Raw genomic sequence first — 12537 nt, 5'->3', positions numbered from 1 at the left:
TGGTTTAAAGGCGACAGAGGTAGTACATTGACAAGGGACTTATAAGAGACCGTCGAGAGACATTGTTGAATCATCTGTAACCAACGATCTTGAAATCCATAGGCTCTCAAGATTCGCAAAAGAAAACTCCAGCAAGTTCTTTCATAAGCTTTGCTCATATCAATTTTAAGCGAAGCAAGCCAATTAGTAATTGATATAGAACAATTAATTTTCTCCATTAATTCATGGCTCAGTCATAACGCATCCTTGAACAAAGGCATGCCGAGAATCCGAAATAAGAAAAGGAGATACCGGTACACTCTGGCCACTAAGCATTTGGAGGAACTCTTGTAAATAGTATTACAAAGGCTAATCAATCGTAAATGGCCCATCCCTGTTGGAGTACCAATCTTAGGAAACATGACTAAAAGAGGCTTATTCCATTCCTTCAGGAGAAACCCTGTCTGAAAGAAACTTTAAATGCTTGAAACAACCGATTCTCCAACAACGTCCAAGTGAATTTTGAAAAATTCAACAGTAATTCTATCTAGGCCCGGAGATTAATAGTTACCCAAGGAAAACATAGCATTTCGAATTTCTGAAACTGAAAAGGGACGATCCAAATTACTGAGTTGGGAATTGAAAATTTTACACAATAAACTTAAAAAAAAACTAGAAACATACTAATGCACTCCATTATCAATTATCGAATTTCTGAAACTAAAAAATTACTTGAGAGTTGAAGCCTCGATTGAAATCCTTAAAACTTTTTTTTACTCCATTATCAATTCGTCGGTCATCATTTAATGGGAAAGAGAAAGATTGAAACAAAGGAAATCAAAATTCGAAAGATTTCTTCTCAATTAATAACATTTGATGCGAAAGAGAAACATGGAAACAAAGGAAATTGCAGATATGATTTGTGATAGGTGATGGTGATTATGATAATAATGGTATTGATTAAAGGAAAAAGAAATTAGGTGTAAGACGTATGTTGATTTTCTACTTAAATACAACCATACCGTGAATAAATGTAATGAGTGAAGCAATATGTATGTTGATTTTGAAGAAGCGTTTCACCTTAAAATTTGAAAAATAAAAGTCGAAAGAATAAAAAGATAAAGATCAAGAGATTCTATATATTGATTATGATGATGGTGAGTATTAAGATGATCACTATTATCCAGACTTTCTATATATTTTACAATAGTTTTAAGAAACTTACTAAAGGCTGATACATTTAATTAGATTATAGCGGTTCTTTGAAAAAGTGCTAGTAAACGTATCTTAATAATAATGATTCATTGAAAACTGCTATTAAATGCTCAATGAAAACTTCATAGTGTTTTACAATTTGTTCGCCCTCCATTCAAAGCAAAACTAGAAACCCTAATGCTTATTCTCCATTTCTCTAAATTTCATACCTTGAATACTTAAACTTGTTCACAAGTTCTCTGTAATATTTACATAATTTTCTGTGTCTTCATTCCTCAACAATCTTCTTGTATTGTTGAACTGTGTTCTCCTCTCAAACTCTAAATCCAAGTACAAAAATATGGTTTTAAAGTTTCAATAATTCTGAAGCCTCTTCTACTCTTTGTAATAACTAGGGCTTTATCTCACTAAATTGTTCGACGCTGCCATTATTATCACTAAACCAGAGTTGTTATCATATATTCAAACCGACCAAATCTTGCAGCTTGAAATAGGTATGCGAGATCTATCTTAAGTTTGGTGTACATTTTGGTTTAAAATGGTTTTGGATTTAATTTTGTCTTGTTATAATCGAATTGATGACAGGTTGAAATGACTTGGTATTACATATCTTGGGTTTCAGATTGTTCTTAATTAGGAGTTTTTTGTTTTTGGTTTTTTTTTTTTTTTTTTTTTTCTTCTTATATTGCTTTATTTCACTGAAGTGTTTAATGGATTTATAGACCCATTGCCAATATTTTTTTTTTTTTTTTGAAGACACCCATTGCCAATATAAGTCTGTAAGCTCTTGTGTCAAACACAAGAACACCAAAGCTTGGCACAATATTTTTGCGCTGACATAAAGCTCCCTCCGTTGGCATGCAATGGCTTTGCTTGATTGTAAAACTTTGTATGGCACCTACACCTATACTATTATATACTAATGCAGGTGATTGAATGTTAGCCATTAAGCCTTGTAATTAGTTTTAATTTTAATCTTGCATGGCATATCTTGTTTTAATTAGGGCTTGTTTTGATTTTCTGAACTAAACTAAGTTGTTTATGAGAGAAGGAAATTAGGAAGTGAACTGAACTGAAGCTGAAGTGAACAGGTCCTTACATAAAAAGTTTTCTAAGTATGTTTTGTCCAATGTTTCAATCACAAAATATTTTAACTATTGGTATGTTTAAACTTAATTATATCAATAAAAATGATATATTTAACAGACACAATTTAGGGCCTGTTCCGATTAACTGAAATAAACTGAACTTAATTATATAAATTTAATTATATCAATTAGGTTGTGAAGCAATATATTAGACTCATAGAATTTTAGTGATAAAGCAAGATCACCATTAAAAAACATAGAAACATGATAATTTTTTTTTTTAAAAAAAAAAACCTATTGGAAATAATCTCTAAAACATTTAAAACTTAAAAATATAGACTAGAAGTCTTAGGAGTAATTTAAAATAACTCAATGAAGAGTTATTTAAAAGAATTCTTGTACTTATTCCAGTCTATGCGCTTCTGATTAGGGCATCTTCTTAGCTTAAACTGAATATATATCTTATTTAACGCTTCAAGTTTCCGCCAATATTCAGTCACCTTGTATAAGCCATCATAAATGTAAGTAATACCATTCTTTTCAGCATTCTTAAGTCCGCGAATAACCCTAATCACGTTTCCTGCATCTTTACTATTCCTTAGTGCCATATTACCTCCTGTAAATTCTTGACGCTTTTTGGTGACTTTACTTGCAGTGTCATAAGTCCCTTGTTCCCCGGTGTATATCACCTCTTCCGGGCTCACTAGAATGTCATAATACCCTTATGTGGCAACAACAGATATTGTTAAATTCGTCCATCTGACCTACGATCATAGTCAATACCGCGAACTCTTTGAGCATGGACTCCCATAATATTAAGTTCCAATCTATAATCAAACTTGTCTTCAACTTCGATTCCTTCAACTCGTCCCATGGTTTTAGGTGGTTCATTGAGTAGTTCACCTCTTTGCCCAAGCCTTTTCCATGCAACGAGGTCAATCCTATTGCTCAATTTAAACTTTTCCTTTTTAAGTAACTCACATTCTTTCTTAAACAAATCCAATAATGTCTTTCTTTGTCTTAGTACACGATTGACTCTAGGAACTTGATTAAGCCTGCTGCGAATACCTATTTGACTCATTATAGAAGTATCTTAGCTCCTTTGTGTTCTTAACCTCGAACAAACACATTTTCTCTTCTCAAATTTTTCTTTTTGAACAAAAGATTAAGTTGTCCAATAATATTCTATTTGTTATCCTGCATGAAGGATGTTTAAATGTAATGAGAAGCAAATCAAATTAATGTAGTTACTATGAGCAAATAGAACCATTGCAAACACATTAAACTTTAAATAGTTAATAACTAGAGTACATAGAACCATCTTGAAAATTGTTTGAAAATAGATAATATTCAATAGTAAATGTATGGGGTGTAGTAAGGATAAAGGAAGCATAATAGAATATGATTTGGAGAAAAATGTTAATTATAAGAGCACATTTAGTAGAAAAAATATGCACATGAAAAACTTTATAACATACACCCACATTCTTGTAAAATTTGAATAATGATATAAAAACAATAAATGAGTTAAACAACCAACAAAGAAAAAAAAAGGAAAGATTAATCAATCAACAAAGAAAAAAGAAGGAAATATTAATCAATTAAGAAAAAAAGTGCATAAAATAAACATCATTTATATGAATTAAGGGCCTATTCTGATTTACTAAACTGAGCTGAACTAGAGTGAAATGAGCTGAACTGAACTGATTGGAGCTTAAATGAATTGTTTATGGGAGAAGGAAATTAGGAACTGAACTGAACTGAACTAAATTAAACTAAACTAATTGGAGCTGAACTGAACTGAAATTAAGCTGAAAAGAACAAACCCTAAGTCCATAAATAAATAAGTAACAATAAATAAATTACATTATTTATTTTATGTTTATACAGTCAACCAATTTATACATAATTCTAAATTTCAATCAATCAAAAAATTTATATAATCAAAATCATCTTCCTTAAATTATTATTTTAATTTATCAATAATTATGTATTAGAAAATTTAATATCGTTATATGCTCTACATTAGTATTGATGTTTATATGTCAACGAAGGAATACTGTCCATCAAACTCGTAACATGTACAATACATTATTAGTTGAGGTGTCTAGCCTAGGCCAACTGTCTACCTTCATCCATTCATATTCTCAAATTTAATACTTTTATTTTCATATATTATTTTATCTTTAACCTTTTTTCCATTATATACAACTGATAAAATTGTAATAAATAATTTTAGTGCTTATAGGGCTAGTTATCATATAAAGGAAGGGACGAGGGTGGGGTGACAATAGGGATCACAAAGATGAAAGGGGTCAAAAAGAAAAAAAAATAATTGGGTACGGTGATGGTAAAGGATGATAGTAACAAAGAGAAGACATTTTCCGTAAAATTAAAAAGAAATTAATGGTAGATTTGCTGATGATGAACAAGAAATGTAATAAATTAACTATGCCTTCTCATTTACGCTATGTTTGAATATAGAGAAACGGAGGGAAAGGAAGAGAAGAGAAATGAAAGATGCATTCTCCCTTGTTTGGATATCTAATATAAGGAAGAGGGGGGATTGAAGGGATTCATTTTCCTTCCACTTTTAATAAATCAAATCCCTCCATTGTTGGAGAGATTTGGAAGGAAAATGGAAGGTCTCCTTCTCCCTTCCCTCCCCTCCCTTTCCCTTCCCTTTTTTTTTCCTTCATCTCCCTTTCCCTTCACTATTGTTATCCAAATATAGTGTTATAGTACGTGTAACACTTTAACTTTGGTGCTGTATAATATTAGCTAGCCATTGTCAATGAATGTATTAAATGATCTCTTTTGCATAAGTTTGATCGTAACTATTAGTATATTCATATTTGTATCAATATTTAAATAAAAAAAAAAAAACACATTCATACAAATTAAACCTAAAAGGTCACACTTAAAATTTGTTGTTATATACATGTATAAATTAACAAAAACACATAAACGATAAAAGAGGATTTGAAGAATGGACGAAATACATATAATTTGAAATTTTAAACTAATATCAGTTACATTTGTTTTAAATAATACTGTAATTGGTAATAGTTGATGCTTACCATAATTGGATGAAAGCTAAATTTAAATAGGAATTTCAAAATTCTTCTGTGTTTTTTTTTTTCCTCTCATTTTACAAATCTAAACCATTTCATTAAATACTAGAACTTCAAATCCCTCAAAACTACAAACATGAGCAAAAATCTTTGCTTCTTCACTTCCTTTAGATCCATGATAACTCCATAATTAAATTATTATGATAGGTTTGCAATAATTAAGCAATTGTTCTCTTCATCACCTTTTTATTTATTTAACTTAAATTATTTTTACTAGATTGAAATTATCTTTGCTGAACTTATATAATTTTTACAAAAATTAATTTTATTGAATTAAAATTATTTTAATTATTTACTAAAATGATTTTAATTTTGCCGTACTTATATTTAATTTTATAGAATTAATTTTTTTTACCGAATTAAATTTTTATTTTACTGATTCTCTATTATAATTCTTCTTTATAATTATTGATTTTAACTAAACTAAACTTAGTTTTACAGATCTGAAATAATTTTTACTAAATTGAAATTATTTTTATTGAAATGAAATTATTTTACTGAATATTATATTTTTTTATGGTGAAGAGAACAAGGCCTAAACTTAATTAAGTTAAAAATCTATTAACTTTGTTTGTGTTAAAGTCTTTTGTTAACAAGTCCATCGAAAATAAATGCTCTTTTTTTTTTTTTTTATCAAAGTATGTTAACAGAAAAATTAAAAGGAAAAATGAAAACTTATAATCCCACCTTTAGGTTTTCTGCTCAAAACAATCTCACCTTTTTGAAATCCCAAAACAATCCCACCTTTAACCCCCATCTGCTAAAAACAACCCTTTTACTGGTTTGTAAAATTGGTAACCTGTTTCAGAAGGTGATTAGCCACATGTCACCTTTTGATTAGTTTTTTAAAAAAAATTAAAAAATTAATATTAATTAAAAAAAAGAAAAAAATTGGTTAAAAAAGAAAACTTGTCTTCTTCCCTCTTCCCCAAGTACCTCTCTGCTGTAGCTCCCCCTCCCCCTGCTAGACCCAGCCACCCTACCAGAACTCCCCCTCCCTTGCCAGGCCCAGCCGCCCTTCCACAACCTTGCCAGCCCCACTCGCTGGCGAAGTCCCACCCTTTTTTCCCGTCGACGAACAACAACCCCCACCTCTAATCTCTAACCTCTTCCCGTCGACAAACTTAAGCCCCAACCCTTAAACCCTTTCCCCGTTTCTTGAAGACGAACAACCCCTGTTGGTAACCCCTCCCTATGACAAACAACAACCCCTACCCCAATTGGAGTTTCGCGTGGGCCATGTGGGAGAGGTGAGGTTTCCCAACTTGGTGGCCTGGGGTTAGGTGAGGGTGTCAGCTTGTCGTGGTGGAGAGAACGAAGGCAAAACAAATTTTGGGATTTGAGGGTGGTCGGGTTTAGGGATTAGGTGGGGGGTGTGGTGCGATGGTGGGGGGTTCTGTTGGAACAGGCGAGGTTGGTCCATGTAGTGGTGTGGTGGTGCTGATGAAGTGGTGGTCTTGTTATGGAAGGGTGGTGATAATGATGGAGTTGCCATTAAAGAGGTCAGGGAGGAGAAATTTAAGAAATTAAAAAAAAAAAAAAAACCTATTAAACAGGTTATGGGTAAAAAGGATCATTTTGAGCAGATGAAGGTTAAAGGTGGTATTTTTTTGGAATTTCGAAAAGGTGGGATTGTTTTGAGCAGAAACCCCAAAGATGGGATTATTAGTTTCCATTTTTCCAAATTAAAATTTTGAATAAAAATAAGAAATACACAAGAATTGCAAAACAAATAAAATTTAATTATCCCTAATATTAATTCAATAAAAAAATTAAATTAATTCAAAACATAACATTTGTTTTGTTATTTTATTTTATTTTCATTTTTATTTTTTTATTTTATTTTATTTTATTTTATTTTTCTTTTCTTCTTCTTTGGTTTTTGTTTTTGGGTAAGGATTTGTATGTTTGACAAAATTATTTGGGTCCTATACAAATATATCCAATACATACCAAGGAGTATCAAATACAAAATAAAAACAAAATGAATGCATGAAAAGGTAAAGATTTAATTAGAATGACACTTTATGATACTAATAACATGAATATATATAATGATACATAGAAAAAATATTATAACTAAATCAAGCAAATTGCACAAGTAACACTTAAGAGGTCTATAAAATAGAGAAAAAGAGAGAGGAGCATACCAAGGACATAGGCCATTGCGCACTTTGTTGTGGGAAATGGGAGAAAAAGGAAAGAGCAAATAAAGCCTCCAATTTGAAGAGGAGAAAGAGGTGTAAAGGTAAATAAGTTGGAAGTATGAACTTATAGTGAAATAACTAGGGTGAAAAGTGGGGACGCATCACATTTCAAGTTCAAACAAGATATGCATGCTGTTTTTCACGATTTGATTCTTCCCATTAATGTTTTGAAGCATAATTTTCTTAGTTATGGAAAGTAAAGATTTTGATTGTATATATATTAGGAATGAAAAGATTTTTTCCACCTAAGTACCAATAAACCACATTGTGATGAACTGGAATACAATGGGCAGTGTAAAACAAAAAATGGTTGGTTACCGCTTTGATTTTAGTTATGTTTTAAAATTCTAACCGTATTACCACTTTCATTTCACACTTTACCTGGGATGTATGGTAAAATATGTAATACTAGGCCTTGTTTTTTTTACATTAAAAAAATGTATATAAGGCCTGTTCACTTCAGCTTAATTTCAATTCAGTTCAGTTCAGCTCCAATCAGTTTAGTTCATTTCAGCTCCAATCAGTTCAGTTCAGTTCAGTTCAGCTCCAATCAGTTCAGTTCAGTTCAGCTCCAATCATTTCAGTTCAATTCAGATCCTAATTTTCCTCTCTCATAAAATATTCATTTCAGCTCAGTTTAGTTTAGTTCAGTTCAATTCAGTTCAGTTCAGCTCCAATCAGCTCAGTTCAGCTCCAATCAGTTCAGTTCAGCTCCAATCAGTTCAGTAAATGTGAACAGGTCCATAGTCTAAATAATGTTACTAGTAAAAATAAGTTAAATTTAGCAAAAATAAGTTATGTTATGCAAAAATAATTCCAGTTCAATAAAAATTAGTAGCTTAAAAGTGAAAATAAATTGAGAAGCAATAAAGTAATATAGTATAGTAAAATTAATTTAATTCCAATGGTAAAAATTAAGGGTCTGTTCACATTTACTTAATTTCAGTTCAGTTCAGTTCAGCTCCAATCAGTTCAGTTCAGTTCAGCTCCAATCAGTTCAGTTCATTTCATTTCAGCTTCTAATTTCCTTCTCTCATAAAATATTCATTTCAGCTCAGTTCAGTTCAGTTCAGTTCAGTTCAGCTCTAATCAGTTCAGTTCAGTTAAGCTCCAATCAGTTCAGTTCAGCTCAGTTCAGTAAATGTGACAGACCCTAAGTTCAACAAATATAATTTAAGTTCTGTAAAATTAACTTTTGTTTAGCAAAAAATAAGGTGACAACAACATGTTGTTATAAACAAATTTCATTAATTGAGTTTCTTTTTTCATTTTTGGGTGGGAAATAAAAGTGTTGCAATCCATCTTGCATACAACGGTCTTACATTAATTTTAATTCACTAAAATTATTTCTGATTATGTAAAAATAATTTATTAAGTTCGGCAAAAATAATTTTAGTTTTATTAAAAATCATTCCAGTTTAGTTAAAATAAGGTGAAGAGAACAAAGACCAAATATGTAGAATTTTAATGAAAATATGTTTTAATCTATAAAAATAAATTAAGCATAGCAAAAATAATTTATGTTCAGTAAAAATATTTGCAGTACAATGAAATAAGGTATACATGGTGAAGAGAACAAGTCCTTATAAAACTGTGTCATTAGTTTTTTATAATACCTTTACAAAGTAAGAACGTGCAGAAATGACGAATCACTAGGTGAAAAAACGAAATTGGCACTGGTTCAAAACCCCTCAATGCCACCGGTTTTGAACCGGTGCCAATGTGGGGGGTGCCAATTACTTGAATGAAAAGCCACCGATTAAAGCCGGTGGCAAAAATGGTTATTGGCACCCGTTAACCGGTGCCAAAAATGACCCCAAAAATTTTTTTCATTGCTTTTGGCACCGGTTAACCGGTGCCGAAAATGCCCAAAATATTAATTTTTTTTTGGTACTTTTTCGTTTAAAAATTAGATAAACTAAAATAAATAAGAACACAAAATGTAAATCGAATATCAATCAATTTTAATCAAATCTCTACAATATATAATCAAAAAAATTTTACGATATAGATCAATTACAACATATAAATCAAAAAAAAAATTACAATATAAATAAAAAAAAAACCTTACAACATCACAATCAAAAATAACCCCATACAACATCTAAATCAAAAATAACCCCATACTTGCATCTTGATTCTTGCATCAATATACTTGCACCAATTAAAACAAAAAAATCGATTAAAAGAAATTACAGTAAACACCCAGAAAATTAAAAAAAAAATCAGTTAAACACCCGGAAAATAAAAAAAAACGAATAAAAATCGATTAAAAAAAAATAGACTACGCTCCGAATTAAAATAACCCAGAAAATAAAAAACAAAAACGAATTAAAATCCAGAAAATAAAAAAAAAAATCGAGTAAAATAAAGAAAAAACCCAGAAAATAAAAAAAAACGAATTAAAATCGATTAAAATAAAAAAAAATCGATTAAAACAAAAACCCAGAAAATAAAAAACAAAAACGAAATAAAATCGATTAAATTAAAAAAAAATTCGATTAAAATAAAAAAAACCCAGAAAATAAAAAAAAAGAATTAAAATCAATTAAAATAAAAAAAAATCGATTAAAACAAAAACCCAGAAAATAAAAAACAAAAACGAAATAAAATCGATTAACATAAAAAAAAAACATCGATTAAAATAAAAAAAAACCCCAGAAAAAAAAACGAATTAAAATGGATTAACATAAAAAAAAATCGATTAAAAAACCGATTAAAACAAAAACCCAGAAAAAAAAAGAAAACCGGTTAAAATCGATTAAACCTCGAATAATTTTGGACTACACCTTAACCTTGCTCATGCATGTGTTCGTGGTGGTCTTGGTGGTGGTGGAAAAGTCGGTGTTGCATGTGGTGGTCTTCGTGGTGGTGAAAGTGGTGGTCTTCGAATGAAAGAAAGGAGGAGGACACGAGGGAGAAGGAGGTGAGGGAGAAGGAGATCGAGAAAGAGAAAGAGAAAGAGAAGGAGGAGAACGGGGAGCAGGAGAAGGAAGGAGGAGGAGAGGAGAGAGAATCGACTACAAGAAGAAATAGGGTTAGGGCTGAGAAGAAATAAGGAGAGAGAAAGGGCCGCGTTTTTTTTTAATAAATAAAAGGGCCGGTTCACAAAGGCACCGGTTCAAACCGGTGGCCTTTATGTTTTTGCCACCGGTTTGAAGTGAACCGGTGCCTCATATCCTGGTTCAGCTTCCCACCAATTTTTTAGGCCATTTTTGCCACCGGTTTGGACTGAACCGGTGGCAATTAGGGGGTGCCTTTTTGATATTTTCTACTAGTGAATATAGGTCGTTTATTCGGGTTAGCTATCAGATGAAACTAAATGCCCTAAAAATTGTATCAAACTTTTAAGGTTTAAAATAAGAGAAAAAAATTTTGATGTAAAAAATGTGAAGGCGTTGTAACAATTGGATCTTGCCCTAGTTGATCTATTAAATCAACCAACGTTTTCAATCTAGTGAGAATTTTTGTAATATTACATAACAGTATTATAACGTCAGGTTATAACTACTTGTCTAACTAAGGGCATGTTCTCTTCAACTTAATTTCAGTTCAGTTCAGTTTAGCTCCAATCAGTTCAGTTTAATTTAGCTCCAATCAGTTCAGTTCAGTTCTATAAATCAGAACAGGCCCTAGGTTGCGAACTCAGATCATATTAAATGGAAACTAACTGAAGCTATCATTTGATATAGCTCTGTAACGTATGTTAACTCCAAGTTTCATTCCTCCATTGAACATTCCATTGACACCACCATCTTCATCGTGTCTAGATCTAAGTTTCCTATATTGAACCTTCCACTGATACCACCATCTTCATCATGTCCAAGCTTAGCTTCCTCCATTGAACATTCCACCAACAACACCATCTCCAGTGGCTTCGTTGTCATTAAGCTTGATTTTTGAAGATCGGGGAAGGAAAGAATAATAAGAAAAGGGAAGCTTTAATGGAGGAGGAAGAAGGAGGGGGAAGCTTCAATGGAGGATGGAGGAAGCAGTAATGGATGGAAAATTAAAGAAACGGGGAAAACATTAATGTTAGTCTTTGTTACCAACATTAGATATGGTGGTGACCTAGCAATGTTGTACAAATTATCATTCCGCTTTTACCAAAACAACCTTTACTAAATGATGACATAGTCGGATACGCCCTTAGATTTGCTTCATAAGTGAATCTATTAGATCAACTCGTATTTTCGATCTCTAACATTTGATTATTTTTATAGCAGAAGGCTTGTTTTGGGTAATTTTACCCAAGACACGTGGCCCTATCAGAAGCTGACACGTGTCAACCTATGAGAGGTCCAAATGGATCAATCACCTGAGGACACGTGTCCCTCCAAATAGATCGGGGAAAAGGCTGCCCTTCTGGCCCAAATCCCGAGGAAGCTGTATTACGGCCCAGCCCACCAAACTTAGGTCAAAATGACCTAAGAAAGGGCACTTTTCCTAATGACCCTATAAATAGGGAGATTTCCCATTTATGGGATAGATACATTTATTGCAACAACCCTACATTCTCTCACATCAGAGAAAACACCTGATCTCGGAATCCGAGAAGATCTCACTTTTACTTTTCCGCACCTTTTCTTCGACCAGTACTAACTTGACCGTCAGAGGCGGAGCTCCTACCAACCGGAGTCTCCGTGTTTTGCAGGTACAGAGCGCGTCGGACCAATCTTCGAGCTGTAATCCTCCCGAGGGACTAAAATACCCAAAACATTTGGCACCGTCTGTGGGGAGAGTACCTCTAAGATAGTTCAAGATTCTGTATCGCCACCTGAACCTAACCGCCCTGAAGCCGATGGGGTTGTCTATTCAGACCAAGATACGGACAACGACTGTGAAGTCGAAACCCGAGTGGGCCCTGATGGGTCACTTCTCGCTAAGCACATACGTTCCAGAGATAAGCTGGAA

General features: G+C 32.3%; 1 protein-coding gene across 1 annotated transcript; it reads right to left on the bottom strand.

Annotated features, from left to right (window-relative positions):
• Positions 1-2662: 2662 nt before the first annotated feature.
• LOC145588512 (histone-lysine N-methyltransferase, H3 lysine-9 specific SUVH5-like) lies at positions 2663-3363 on the bottom strand. The gene is made up of 2 exons (XM_081645160.1): positions 3051-3363; positions 2663-2985 (listed from the first exon to the last, which is right to left on the bottom strand). Exons 1-2 carry the CDS (start codon positions 3361-3363, stop codon positions 2663-2665), a joined length of 636 nt encoding a protein of 211 aa, XP_081501286.1.
• Between the last annotated feature and the right edge of the window lie 9174 nt (positions 3364-12537).

Source organism: Chenopodium album, chromosome 17 (genome assembly GCF_948465745.1).
Source record: "Chenopodium album chromosome 17, dcCheAlbu1.1, whole genome shotgun sequence".
NCBI lineage: Eukaryota > Viridiplantae > Streptophyta > Magnoliopsida > Caryophyllales > Amaranthaceae > Chenopodium > Chenopodium album.
Note: the sequence above shows the minus strand (reverse complement) of the source record. Positions and strands in the feature narration are given on the sequence as shown.

What these genes read in the sequence shown, in the direction of transcription:
- LOC145588512 (XM_081645160.1), bottom strand. Translation starts at nt 3,363, where the DNA reads ATGAGTCAAATAGGTATTCGCAGCAGGCTTAATCAAGTTCCTAGAGTC. An exon ending in TCGCGGTATTGACTATGATC is followed by an intron (nt 2,986 to 3,050) that starts GTAGGTCAGATG and finishes ATGACATTCTAG; the next exon opens with TGAGCCCGGAAGAGGTGATA.